Genomic DNA, 15,413 nt, shown 5'->3' with positions numbered 1-15,413 from the left:
GTTTATGGCACAACACACAGCACTAAACCATCTTCAGCTAATAGACAATAATGTAAATATACTGTATCACAGCAGTAGGACCAACATCACTGTTAACCCTCATAATGCACTGTTCCACTTGAAGGTGGAAACAAGAAAAAATGCCTAAAATATTACTAAAAATAGAACCAAAGTTTTTAGAGTAAATGTAGATAGGGAAAAAGGAAAAATGATGTTCACCTAAATAATATCAAACCAAATTTAAGGAAATTTCCATAACTAAGATCCTGTAAAAGATATAATGCACCTTGATCTTAAGGCTCTAGATTGTTGATAATATAACAAAGCTCAACAATTTTACCATGTTCAGAGTGGACATACACCCTAACCTGATTCTGTCAATTATTACTTTTACATGCACATAATATTACGGTTTTTGCCCTTATTCAGAAAAGGACGATATTCCGACTAAGCTGTTGACATGGCTAATGAAAGTGAATATTCCACTAATATTCCCTTTTTATATGTAGCCGTGCAAAATACAATTTTTTTCAAAGTTTACCAGCGGTGGAGGACTTGTTGGACCGTGTGAACACGTCGTCCCTCATTCATTCCTTCATTCACCTTCTTGAAAAGGTCGGCGTAGCGATGTGTGCGCATATCCAAAAACCTGTTGGTATCCAAGTCTTTGATAATGTTTAAAAGTAGCTGTGTTTCTCCTTCTTATCGGGTCTGCAGCCTTGCAAACTGTTGGCTGGTTGGTTTGTGTACAGTAGCCATAGCAACGCACAGAGCTGACCGTAAACACAGGCAAGAGGCCGTAAACTGTCACAAACTACAGTAAAAACCCTGATTGAGACGCATATTCTGAACGCGCTGTATACATGTCCAAAGAATGCTTCTGAAACCTGAATCATACCGGAATATCCCACGTCTAAATCAGAAAATGCTGTGTTTGGAAAAAGGCATTATTAAGAATATCCAACCGGAATATGCTGTTTACATGACCTGTATCAAATTCAGAATATTGGGCCTCATTCACCAACTGTTCTTATGAAGAAATGTGTTCTTAAACCCCACTTACGCACTTTTTACGAAGATTTTGACATTCACTAATGTTTTCTTATCTTGGATTTGTTCTTAGCTAAGAACAAAATCTACGAACACTCAAGAGCACTTTTACACACATTTGAGTGATGACAATTTGCTCCAAATAATTGGTTACTGCATTTTATTTAATTCTACAGTCGTTTACAATGATAGTATTGTACTGTAATATATTTCTGATCATTTGTTGAAAAAGAAATCATAGTATGCAAAGAAACACTAACACTGCAATTTACATCAGCAATTAAACTGATTAAATCCTGCGTTATATGGTGATTGATCGCTATTTATTGGGCCAAAATGCAGTAGTGGAATGTAACAAAGTACAAATTCTTCGTTACTATACTTAAGTACATTTTTCACGTATATGTACTTTACTTAAGTAGAATCAATAGTGCATACTTTTGACTTTTACTTCGTTACATTTTGCAACTATTATCTATACTTTCTACTCCACTACATTTCTACAACATTCCGTTACATTTTCTGATCAGTTTTTCCTCTGCCAAAACGTCTTCCTGACCGTCACACGTTTGTCTCACCAGTGAAGTTTGGTTAGATAGATATGGGGCACCGCCGATCCTCCAAGCCGGCTCCGGTGCTCCAGAGCCCGGGCGCAGCGCTGCTGACCCTCGGTAATACAGCCTCCGGTAAAAGTGAAAATGAAAATGTTTTTTTTTTTTTTATTATTCCCGTTTTCAAATCATAGTTGCCTCTCCACATCGTCATTTACTCCTCCGCCAGGCAGCGTAAGACGCATTCATATGTTATTTATTTGGCTGGAACTCTTCACATCTCCCCATTTTCGCTGCTTCACAAACTTTATTTGCTTACTTGCATGGTTAAAGAAAATAAAACCGTCTTAAATACATCCATGAATAAAACCAACCGCATTCCGATTCTAACAACATATTTCCGTTTTATGCTGGTTAGGATAGGAACTTCTTTTAAAAGCCAGGCCTTGTTTGTGGTAGTGGACATCTTCTACTTTTACTAAAGTAAATATGTCGCTGGTTATTTGTACTTTTACTTAAGTACTGAGATTCAGTACTTCCTCCACTGCAATGTACAAGTCATCTGCGACTCCGACAACCATCTCTTGAAGGCAGTCTCTCGCTTCCCAGGAGGTGCACAGGAAGTGTCATGTCCTTATATGGGAATTTGCGGGGCGTTTTCTTATGCTAATTAGGAACAACTGGCACGCGCTTTTAATTTCGATGACGTGGGTTTCATCAATCCTAAGAACACAGGTGCGAACAATTCTGTTGTTTAAGAACACGTCATGAATCTTTTCTTAGGGACTTTCTTAAGATCATAATAATCTTAAGAAATAATATCATAATATCAATGCTGCATTTCTAAATAAAGTGTATATTATTATTGTTATTATTATTATTATTATTATATTATTATTATAATTATTATTATTATATTTATTATTTTATTATTATTATTATTATTATTATTATTATTATATTTATATTTATTATTATTATTATATTTATTATTATTATTATTATTATTATTATTATTATTATTATTATTATTATAGTATATTCATAGTGGTAGAGCATAGAGCAAAAGTGCAGTTTGGCCAAGTTCAGAGCAGGCGCTGGGGACATTATACTTTGACAATCTAGTATAGTGAAGCAGGGTAAATAAAAGAATGAAATAAGGAAGTGAAAAGCTTTCATTCATGTAAAATAGAAATCCTAAAAGACATCTAAACATAACCGTTTACAAGTCACTGTGCACATGTGACAGTATTTCAAAAAGTGTTTTTGTTATGATTAGGTCTGGTAGCTCACCTGTTAGAGCGTGCGCCCATATATAGAGGTTTAACAGCGGCTGCTCCCCTTTCAAGTCTTCAGTTGTCCTATAAATAAAGGCTTAAAATACCCCAAAAAATAATCTTTAAAAAATAAAAACCAAAAAACAGTGAAACTGTTAAACAAATCCAAAGTGAAAACACCTTGAACTGTAACATTTCCCTTAATACTTTTCCCATTTAAATTTTTCTTTTTTTCATTCAGAACACGCAAAACGTAATGTACTATGTAATGCACAATAATCGCCTTTCTCGATCATATTGTTTTTGTCATCATTAGGAGACGAAATCGTAATCCAGTTAAAATGTCCATTAATTGCGCAGCCCTAGTACGAGTTGAAATGTTGTTAGTCCCAGGTACCAATATTTTTTGCACAGTCCATTACAAAAGTTTCAGCTGTTTTCAGAGCATTGAAGAATAATAGATACAAGGCCAACATTGTCCTGATGTATCCTCAAGCATATGCAATAATGTCACTAAGTCATTAAAGCTTTGTGAGTCTGGATTTGCTGTTCATACCAGATAAACTTTTTCAGGACTCTACAAGGCTGCACTTTGTGATGATTGAAGGGAGTGATATTGAGGATGTCAGTAGGCATTGAACAATGGCTACTCATTTTATTGATGTCATATCCATTATGTGCACTTGTTAGCTGTATATTCACAGACACCATCATGCCCACTCAGCTGTTGCACCAAGGGCCTTTTAGTTATTGTAGATTCATTGTTCCCAGCATGGCAAGGCAGCCTTTTTTTAACACTGTCAATAAAATACAAAGCTCCTCTGTTCCTGTGTGGGTTCATCCCGGCAGCACAAAGACGTCTTCTACATCTTTACTTGCATTTTTCAGGCTAAGAAACATTGTAAGAATAGGCCTGTCCTTCAACCTCAACACTATAAGTCTTGTAACATGTCATTTACCTCAGCCAGTCTGCACTAACTTGCAGCACAACTAGCAGTTAGGCTCTTAGCACGGATCCAACTGGTCCCAAACTCTGCACCAGGGCCATTAACCAGGTCTAACTGGTCCTGGAATCTAAAGCAAGGGTCTTAGCCCAGGTTCAAATGGTCCATAACTCTACGGTGAAACTCTGATTCTACATCCTACTGGTCTTGAACTCTGCAGCAAAGCTCTTAGCATGGGTCCAACTGGTCTCAAACTATGTACCAAGGCCAGTAACCAGGTCTAAATGATCCCAGAATTTAAAGCAAGGCTCATAGGCCAGGTCCGAAATGGTCTATAACTCTACAGCAAAACTCTGATTCTATATCCTAGTGGTCTTGACCTCTGCAGCAAGGCTCTCAGCCTGGGTCAAACTGGTGCCTTGCTCTGTGTCAAGGCCATTAACCACGTTTTGTGTCCATGCCCTCTAGAATGACACACAGAAGTGTTTTCTGATCTAATCGCTCCATTTGCTTGTGCATTCCACTCAAATCACTGTTAAAACATATATCTCCTGGTTAGGTTTTACAGAAACTGTGTGGTTTAACTTACAGTTACTACCCTATTGAGGATAGGGTAGCTTCGACATTGTGCTAAAAAAAACTAACCGTTTTGCCAACTCTTTTCCAATGAAAGTACCTAGCACTAGCTCCAAAAGTGGCTAAAAGTGGCTAGATGACATCATACGATCAATTGTATATTGGTCACGTCATTGTAAATCATGTTTATAAAGCTCAGTAGTTGTGAAAGGGGAGAGGGAAGAGAGACCCTGTGCTGTTGGCAGAAGAGCTGTTTCTTGCTTGATTACTTGCTGCTTACTGTATAACCACACATTAACGTTAAGGCTCAACTCTATGTACTGATAAGTATTGGAACAATGTGTATCAGGGTAAACAGCTTGTTGTTTCTGCTTTAGTAAGGGTCGTGTGTGTGTGTTTTTGCTAAGTGTGTGTTCTGTCAGATAAAGCAGTTTCTTAGGGACTTTACCATTTCATAGATGCAAAGAAGTAAATTAAAGTTAACCATACAGACGGCCAGGTTTGTGACAGCAGGGTGGTTGACACCAGAAGGGGGGAAGTAAATTAAATCTTTAAAAGCATAAAAATAAGGAGTCTCTGTGGTGTGCAGGTAGCATGCTTGTTGAAATGCACAGTCACCCTCCTGTGATTTGTGGCACGGCAGTGGCGCTCCGCTCTGGCTTCTCCAATGTACTGTGAAGTAATGAAGACTCTCTATGGAAAGCGTCTCTGTCACATCAGTCTGTCAGGCAACTCCCCAGTGAAAAAAGTACCTGTTTCTCTAGACCGAGCACCACATTTAAACCATGGCCTTCTCTTGTTTGTTTGTTTGCTTACAGCACGTCCACGTCCATGTGCTGCCCAGGAAGGCGGGGGACTTTGAGCGGAATGACAGCGTCTACGATGAGGTCAGTTTGCAGATTTTAGACCATCCTAACTACTTTATGCTTGCAGATTGCAAATGCAAAAGACAACTTGTATCTGACCTATACTACATGTGGCTGGACTACTATTCTGCTCATTGTCACACCATGAGTAGCGTAGAATAGATGATCAAATATAAGATAAGTAGTCGCTATACAACAAAATTGTGAATGCCCCTCCCAGCAGTGCTTAAAATAAACTATATTGCACACATCCGTATATAACCGAAAAACAACATTGATTCAAACGGCAACATTCATCATAGAACAAGGGCAGGTAGATTGTGATAGTACTGTAAGTCAATAGCATTTCCATTTGAGCGTTGTTTTCCCCGTCCATCCAAATATTCACTTTATTGTTTCCTCTGTAGAGCAGCATGGACTACATATCTTGTAAACAAACAGTAAATGTGTTTTAATTCCAATTCAAACCTGATTTGTTTTCAGTTCAGAGAGTATGATATACATATACGTCTCTTCCTCTTTGTCATTGTTTTGGTTTATTTTGTAAAAATAAAATCAAGTTCAAATTCTTAAGTACATAGTTAAAAATGAAACACCATGGTATGGTTTACATTTAGTACTACTTTGTTATCTGCAAGTGCCTTTATCATTTCAAGTGTTTATTGTAAAAAGAAATGTTCCAGAAGATTCCAGCCCATAAATAAGTCATAAACAGTTACTGTATGGTTTGGTTTACACTCAAATATATTGCTCCCAAATTGAAACCTGTTAAAATGAACAGAAACAAAAACTTTGTTGATTATATTCTCAGTTATCCAGGTCAGGACTTGAAGAGGTGTTGCCATTGAAGAGGTTTTGGAAAGACAAAAAAAAAAAAAAAGTCCAGTACAAAATACAGCTAGAATGACACCACAGCACCAGTTGGTTGTCTTCTTTTATTACTCCATACTTTAGCTGAAGGAAATACCAGCATACATTCAAGCAAGGCCCCGTAACTTTTGAATAAAATGTGCTCAGTTCAGTACACAGTAAGGATGGGAAGATTCACTAATTTGCTGCAGTGCGTGAATATGAAAGTGCAGGGTGTGAGTATACTAATTAAAAAAACAAAAAAAACTGTTTGCACCAGATGCAACTTGGGATGGACTCGCGATGTATCGTTTCCAACCTCTTTTTATCTGTAAAATCTGTTTTATTTATATTATTAGGAGAGAGGCTGTGCCTTTTTATTTTTAGAGATGTGACCAATAATTTGTGACCAATAGTTTGATATTTGGATAGATTTCTCCTCTCTAAACTGTTTCACTGTCTCCGGTGAGCTCTATCATCCCCCTCTACTGTGACCAGTTGGTGGCTGTGGAGGCCGATGTGTGTCCGGCCGCGTCACATTTAGAGATTAACATGGAGGAGGAAGACCGACACATTCCACCAAATTCCTACAAATCATCGACAGCTTTCCTTGACCTGTAAACTCGCTCTCCTCCATTACTCCTGCTGTAACTTGTACGCTCTGGTGCTGACCTGTCAGATTGCCCAGCGCACGTACACACACACACACACACACACACACACACACAGAGACCTGCATTTAGGCAGTTACAGTATGTTGTGAACATATATATATATAGTGTTTTTTTGTGGAGCTTCACAGAGATTTGCATTATGAAAATGACATGGCAATGCCGTTTCCGCTCTGCTGTGCTGCTCTGCTGCTCTGCTCACAGTGACATGTTGGGATGTCATCAATGTTCCTTCCCTGAACAACAACTGAGAGAAGGTTCACTTTTGGCAATGCATGAGCCTGAGGCAGAGTGAGACAGCCTTTATGCAGTGGTGGGTAAAGTAAGGCAAGGGAATTCATTTATATAGCACAGTTCAGACACAAAGGCAATTCAGAGTGCTTTACACAAGCATGAACGTAAAAAGCAAATACTGAACATCTTTATTCAAGTAAAAGTTTGCTTTTTTTGTTAACAGGCACAGGGACTGCCAATGAAAACTAGCTTTTAAGCTCACTTAATGTTCACTGTCCTATTTAAAATATACATTAAGAAGTAGCCTACAAATACTCTCAAAATAAATTACTCAAGTAAAAGTCAAAATCACCATTGGTGAAACACAGTCAAGTAAAAGTAGAGGGTTCTGATTGAATGTAATTAACAGAATGTCTGTCAATATATCCTATCATAATCAAACTTCTTATTCAGAGAGTAAATATGCTTTCAATACGCCTTGTATGGAAATGAAAGTATGTCTGCCAACTTGTGAAAGTGCTATGCAGGCTGCAGGTAGGAAGGACCAAAGAAAAATTCAAACTATGTGTACCATATTGACTTGTAAAGCATCATATCGTCAAATCACGTCATATTGCATTAAATGACATTGGGTTGAATCAAATTATGTTAAATCGCCCTGCATTGCAATAGAAGGTGGAATTGGATCACATGAGTAGTTGCTGTACATGTATCTTTATTGTATCGGATCGTTAGCAATGCTTCAAGATGCGTATCATCGGTTTCAGACTGGAGATGCTAGTACATAGGGGATTTACAAGCTACAGCTTTACTTTGTCTAGTGTGAACAGTAGCTTGGGGTGGCTAAAGTTGGCAACGTTTACATAGATGTTACTGATATAAATAGTCAGTTAATTGACTTTATGTCTCTTCTCTTCTCTACTTCTACTATAACTACTACTGTAGGTTTTGTCACAAACACTTCAATGGTAAAACAAGTAAACTTGTTCCTTTTAAAGATTATTTTTTGGGCATTTAGGCCTTTATTTGACAACTGAAGACATGAAAGGGGAGAGAGAGGGGGAATGACATGCAGCAAAGAGCTGCAGGTCGCAGTCAAACCCGGACCCGCTGCGTCGAGGACTAAACCTCTATATATGAGCTTTACCAACTGAGCTATCTGGGCGACCAAACTCGTTGTTGCTTAGAGGGAGATGGGTTTGCTGTTTTTGCTTCTGTTGCTTGTGGTTCCTTTCCACCCTGGATGGTTCATAAGATCTACATAATAGGTTACCTATAAAAAGTTTGAATGCTTGTTGAACTGAGAATGCTTGAACATTAACCACCGCTCTGCATTCCTGTAAATGCAATGGTCACATTGGTAACCTCTTTGATGGCCATGTAAAAGTTGATGGGGCATCTTTGCTTCTTTTCCTGGCTGATGGCCCTCTAGCCAATCACCTAGTTCCCCTTTGCCCCCACTAGGCAAAACATAAATATATAAATACATAACTAAATCAAAACAGCAGCGGGATGGTGGAACCATTTATCTTCTAGTGCTGCACAATTGGCATTGTTCTCCAAGAGCAAGCCTCCTGTGTGTTACCGCAGGAATTTGAAAAACACAATTCATTGCTAATGAACTGATTCACCTGTGGCTCCTAATAACTTTAATTAAACATCTGAGAGATGAGTTTGAACAAATATCAGTGGGCTCTACAGCCCCCTGGAGCCTGGATCTCCAAACCAATGAACCACAACACTTCAATAAGAAAATAATGAACATGCCTTTCAGGCTGTTTTAAATTTCATTCTGACATTTTGAATTTGTAACAAGAGAGTCTGTAGCAAATGAATATCAATGACTGGTGAGTTTGATATGAATATTCCAATAACCACGTTTAATAAAAAAAGAACTTCACTATGCTTCCCTCATTGTGCCTGGGGGGAGAAATGAAACATGCAGTTCCACAGCCAAGTCCCAGCAGCAAAATATAAATAGGTTTGTTTTTAATTTGCATGTGATCATAAGGGTTATTGTGAGAGCAGCGTCATCGCCGGCATTTATATTTTCCATGTCACAGCCAGCAAATGAGAACATTTTTCTCTGAGCTGTTTTCTTTGCAATGAATAATCGCCCAGGGTTTGTTCCCCTCATACCTCACCACTGTTAAGTGTTTTATAGATTTAACACGTTTATCTGTTCATAAAGACTGTTTAAGAGGCAATAGAGCAGGTGAAGCCCTTTTCTCTCTACATTGTGAAAATAGGAGGAAACACAACCAGTTTAAAGCTGCACTTAGGGATAACATTGCATGAGTCAACTGTCCATTTTTTTACTTAAAAGACCAGAAATGACATGTTTACCATATCACCTTACTATACAGATGGGTGAAAAATCTAAGCGAAAGCTGATTAAGTGAGTGGAGGGAGAAACGTAATGAATGCAGATGCTTGCATGCAGCACAGGAGGGCTCACTAAATTGTTTGATTATGAAAAGTATTTAAATAATATTCCTTGATGGGACTAAAGACTGTATAAAATATGAACGTAGTCTCCGTGACGTCACCCATAGGTTTCTGAAAAGCCAAAATGAGGCTCAAAGTGGGCGGCACCCGGTGGCACTGCATATCCCTGTGTTGTAGTTTGTATTAGAGCTGCCCGATTAGTTTTTGTCAACATTAAAATCACGATTATCTAACAGGATTACTCATTGTCTTTTGGAAAGCTGTTGCAATTATTGAACTTAAAAAACAGTGAAACAGTTAAACAAATCAACAGCGAAGACACTTTGAACTGTGACATTTCCCTTAATACTTTTCCCGTTTGAACTTTTTTCATTCAAAACACAAGACAAAATAAAAGTTCACTTGTGTTTGTGATCGTTAGGAGCCAAAATCGTAATCGCGATTTAAAGTTTTGATTAATTGCACAGCCCTAATTTGTATGTTTGTACTTCAATTCAATTGCATTTATAGTGCACTATAACAGACGTTATCTCAGGACACTTTACAGATAGGGTAGGTCAAGTCCACACTCTCATTGAGACCCAACAATTCCCCCAGGAGCAAGCGTTTTGCTGTTTAAAGCTTTGGGTTCACTGGAGTTTGGGTTTTGGTTATGGTCAGTAATGGATGAAATAATGCACTTTTCCTCACACAGCTGATTTTGGTCTGGTTTGGCAGTACTGATACAGATCTCAATATTAAACCAGTGGAGACACTTAGCTGAAAACATGAACGTGATAAACATATTTCATGATGTGTCCAAAATGGAAAAGGTTTATCATGCTCAGTTAATTTTAAAATCTAGCCATTAGAATTTGAATAATGCAATTTCTGGTATACGCGTGGGAATTTTGAGCTGATGGTGACAATGAGGAAAGGTTCAGGGATTGACACGAGGTTTCATCCTCTGGTGACTGAGACACAACAATTCCCCCAAGATGCATGCATTTGGTGCGACATCGGCGAGGAAAAAGCTGGTGCTCTTAGTTTATCACATCTGAATGTGATAATATGAGGTGTCATCTGTCGTCTATCTGCTGTTCTGCACTGACAAATGTCTGGATGCTTTGGTGCCCACGATTTAATTCCTGACTATGGACCCTTTTGTTGCATGACATACCCCTTTCCCTCTACATGTTTCCTGTCTCTCTACTGTCTGTCAAATAAAGGCAAAAGACCAAAATAATCATCTTAAAAAACAAGCTTGCATGTGACAATGCAAGTGAAGGCATTAGTAATTGCTGTTAGAGTCCAACCAGATTTGCAAGTCTTTTTTTAATTTGTCCAAACATCTTTATTGTACTCTGTTGCTGTTCAATAATGCTGTGGAAATGAGTTCATCAAGACGAGTAAATGTGTAGGAAGTGTTGAGTCTGCTTTAACATCAAACGGCATCGATTTTAAAGAAAAAAAAAAGAAAAAAAAAGGAACACATCAGAATGCAGGGATACTTCTAATAGAAACCTGTCACATAAAGGCCTGCTTTCTTTCTGCATTTAAAAGTACAAAACCACTATTACTATGACAAAGCCAGTGGTTGCTTATGTATTGTGTTGTTTTTGTCAGCCTGTTTTAATTTTTAATTTTAGTCTAGTCTTTGTGTCAAGCTGTCATTTTAGTTTTTATTAGTTTTAGTCACGTTCATACTCTTTTTAGTCTAGTCAAGTTTCAGTCGACTAAAAGTCTGAGCATTTTAGTCTTATTTTAGTCAGAATTATCCATGACTATTTTAGTTTAGTTTTAATCAATGAAAATTTATGACATTTAGTCTAGTTTTAGTCAATGAAAATTTAATTTTAGTCTCTTTTTAGTAATGCAATTCTATTTAATCCAGTCAATATAGTATAAGTACCTAGTAGTATAGACAAAACCAAAATGTTGGCCAACAAGGGATGCTTAGTACACATGGAATCAGCCAGGCGGGAACTAAGAACCCACACACTCTCTCACACAAACAAATACACACACACACACACACACACACACACACACACACACACACACACACACACACACACACACACACACACACACACACACACACACACACACACACACACACACATTTGTCTCAGTCGTTTTCAGCTCTAGGGGCTAACGTCTAAAGCTAACATTACAATGAGACACGTTAACCACAGCCTCATGAGTTGGCATTAGCTTTCTAAAATAGAAAGTACAGTACGTTAGTGTCTTGACTTACCTCAATTTCATTATGGAATGGCTTGAGATGTCTCTTAAGGTTCGTGGTATTTTTTCCTTTGATTTTGTGGCCGCATTTCTCCCCATCTTTTTCCACAACACATTCCGTTTTCTTTTCCACTTCTATGTAATGAAAGTTTTTCCAAATTCCGTTTATTCTTTTTCTCCCAAAGACGAACTCCGGGCTGGCTAGCCACAGTCCGTTTCTCTGTGTCAGACTTCATTTTGTTTGTTGTCGTTTACGCTCGTCTCACTCTCTAACTCACCGCTGCATCTTCTAAATTAAACAATGGCGCGACAGGGCTTGAGGAAGTAAGGTCGCCTGCGTCTGCGCAGTGCGACCCGAGTGGGACCTGATGCAGCCCCTGAAGTCAGACACAGGGAACAGAAATACTGCAAAATAATAATAATAATAAGAACGCGACTAAACGAGACGAAATAACGTTATAACATTTTGTCTCGTCTCGTTTTGGTCAACGAAAATGAAGAGACATTTTAGCATAGTTTTTATTTTGTAAACCACATTTAGTCTCGTTTTTATTCGTCAACAATATTGCATTATACATTTAATTATAGTCATCATCACATGACCAGCATTTACGTTGCGTCTCATTTAGTCTCATCATAAAGGTTCGTTGACAACACTACTTATGTATCACCACTGTTAAAGGGGTGATAGAATGATTTCATGGGGTATTTCAAACTGTTCCTTAAGGTTTCCTAATAGGGTATGTAACATTGGTTTGGCTGAATATTGCTCAAATGCTATTTTATGGGTCCTTAACTACCCTGTGAATATGGCTCTATTTGGAACAAGAGCTTTTCTTCCAAATATGGTATGCTCATGAATATTTAGATGAGCTGCGCGCTGATTGGTTTGAGCGAACCACATACACATCCATTGTAGACTAGACAGCAGGTCTCATATTTCAGACACTGCAAAGTTATACATTGTTTGTCTACTATTTTGTTATTAAATTCACTTCTGAGACTTTTTTACGCGAGAAATCAACTATATAAAGCTCAAATATGGGCCATTTTACGAAAATTGATAGCTAATTGCAAATTTGATAAGACGTGTCGGACTTCAGGACCTCCACAGTCTGACGAGAAAGCGGAAAACTCCATACCCAGTGAAAGTCACCGTTTCCCGGTTACTGGACGACCGGGGCTCCGCATAACTTTTGTATATTTACAGTTTGAATTTTGTCACGTCACTTATATAACAGCTACCCCAAGGTCTTATAAAGCTAACAATGGTGTCCAATTTCAATTTAATGCATTTTTGTGAACATGAGGGGTCTCCTTAGGAGGAGCTGCTAGCTAGGCTATGTGTCCCATTTAATCCTATGGGAAAAGATCGTTGCCAAACTTTCGGCATAACTTTCGTATATTTACAGTTTGAATTTCGTCACACCACTTATATAACAGCTACCCCAAGGTCTTATAAAGCTAACAATGGTGTCCGATTTCAATTTAGTGCATTTTTGTGAACATTAGGAGTTTTGTTAGCTAGGTAGCTAGCTGCTACTGTCCCTTCAGTCCTAGCTATGTGTACAGATCGCAGCTAGTTAACTTCAATTTCGGCATAACTAGTATATTTACAGTTTGAATTTCGTCACGCCACTTATATAACATCTACCCCAAGGTCTTATAAAGCTAACAATGGTGTCCAATTTCAATTTAATGCATTTTTGTGAACATTAGGGGTTTCGTTTCAGAGATCTAAGAGGAGGCTAGCTAGCCTAAATAGCGGACCTCTGGAGATCTGCATGACCTAGCTAGATTCAGAAGACTAAGCTGACCTCAGGTCAGTGGTGAAGCCTATGCAAATGTTGGGGCGTGACAAAGACTAGGAGTTGGGATGCTGACGTCAACTTCCAGCTTTGTTGAGATTCGCCCGTTTTCAGCGGCAGTTTCAAAATATTAGATTTTCATAGTAAAGGGGTATCAATGGTATTTTGAGCTTCTATGTATGTCCTATTTACCCACCGAACTGTCGTTATTCAACAATGACAAGGTAAAATCGGTTTTGCATTCTATCACCCCTTTAAGGCCCACTGTTCTTACAAAAGTAGTTATGTGGGTATTTTTCAACATCTTTAAGAAAGTCACTCACAGAAAGTGCACATAACAGTGGATTTAAAGTACAGTGCAATGAAGTAAACTACTTGAGTCACACTATACTTGAATAAAGGTGCAATAACACAGTGAAGTTCCGAAACAGTAAGACAGGTAAAAAGCAATTTATTACCTCCGCCCCCACTGCCACGTCCGGTGCTTTATCAGATGCAGATAGTGCATGACAGTGAAGCCACACTCAACGGGCTGTTTATCGCTGTGAAGAGAAGGGATGGGACTCGGGAGTGCAGTTGCATTGTCATTTCATTTAGATGAGGTGGAGCAGCACGGGAGGCCAGCGCTGCACGGTCGATCCAGCGGGCTGACAGCAGATCTGTGATAGAGAATAGAGTCAGCAGCTAAACACTGTTGTAGCTATCTGTCTCTGTGTTTGCTCCGTCCCCCTGTCTCTTCCTCTGTCTCTCTATTGGTATATCAGTCTCCCTCTGAGGTACCAGATGGCACATTCAATTTTCTTTACAGCTTCACCTTGCCCAAAAACAGCTGTCACAACGCATCATACTTGCTTTGTGAGCCTTGTTTTTAGCTTCCTTTTTTTCTTTTTTCTTTGCTTTGTTCATTTTAGTCATTTGAAACCCCCAAGCAATAGAGGCAATGATAAGTGATCTATTTCAGTCTCTGTGTGTTCTTGCTGATTAGTCAGCTTGCCGTTTTTCACAGCACCATGAGCCTTCTTGAAATCCATAAATCTGACATTCATGGCTGCAGCAGATTCCTCTCAAGCTACAGTCATAGCACAATTTAATATACTATCTTCAAATAAATGGCAAATCAGACTAAAAGTCTAAAGCCTGTCATGCCTGTGGAACACTCAATAATTCATACCGATGATTTTGCTGCTCTTAGAGTCTTACCAGTAGTGGAGTTAACAATATCCTTCTTGTCCTAAGGGGGGTGCTAAAAGAATGGTCATGGGGTCATTATAAAAGTGTTCAATCTCTGAAAAGAACTCCCAATCCGAACTTAACGGGTTCCAACAAAAGATCAGGTTTTAGGTCAGGTTTGGGCTGTTTTGTAGCTTAGGCAAGGCAAGGCAAATTTATTTGTATAGCACATTTCAGCAGCGGTGCAATTCAATGTGCTTCACATAAAACACTAAAACACAGTTAAAAATCAATACAAGTTAATACAAAATTAAAAATAGTTAATACAAAATTAAAAGCATTTCATAGAAAATGAAAACAGTCAAAAACAGATTAAATACAGTGTAGTGCAGTGAATTAAATAAAGGCAAAAAAAAAAAAGGTCTTCAGCCTTGATTTAAAAGAGCTGAGCGTAGGTGCCGATCTACAGTTTAGCGGTAGTTTATTCCAGATGTACGGACAATAGAAGCTGAACGCAGCTTCCCCCTTTTTTGTTCCGACTCTGGGGATGGCAAGCAGACCTGTCCGTGATGATCTCAAAGATCTCTGCGGCTAATAGTGTAGTAGCAGATTCGAAAGGTAAATTGGTCCTAAACCGTTTACTGACTTATAAACTAACATTGTATTTTGAAATGTATTCTTTGGTGCACAGGAAGCCAGTGTAAGGACTTCAGAACTGGAGTGATGTGATCTGTTTTCTTGGT

At 38.5% G+C, this 15,413-nt stretch overlaps 1 protein-coding gene across 5 annotated transcripts in view; it reads left to right on the top strand.

Moving 5' to 3' along the window:
- fhit (fragile histidine triad diadenosine triphosphatase) overlaps window positions 1–15,413 on the top strand; it is a 417,147-nt gene that overhangs the window by 336,036 nt on the left and 65,698 nt on the right. For all 5 annotated transcript variants that reach the window (XM_078247548.1, XM_078247551.1, XM_078247547.1 and 2 more), the window contains one exon: window positions 5,217–5,285. In XM_078247548.1, coding sequence (XP_078103674.1) covers window positions 5,217–5,285 — 69 coding nt within the window. The remainder of the gene's footprint in view (window positions 1–5,216; window positions 5,286–15,413) is intronic.

This window comes from Sander vitreus, chromosome 4 (assembly GCF_031162955.1).
Source record: "Sander vitreus isolate 19-12246 chromosome 4, sanVit1, whole genome shotgun sequence".
Taxonomy (NCBI): domain Eukaryota; kingdom Metazoa; phylum Chordata; class Actinopteri; order Perciformes; family Percidae; genus Sander; species Sander vitreus.
Note: the sequence above shows the minus strand (reverse complement) of the source record. Positions and strands in the feature narration are given on the sequence as shown.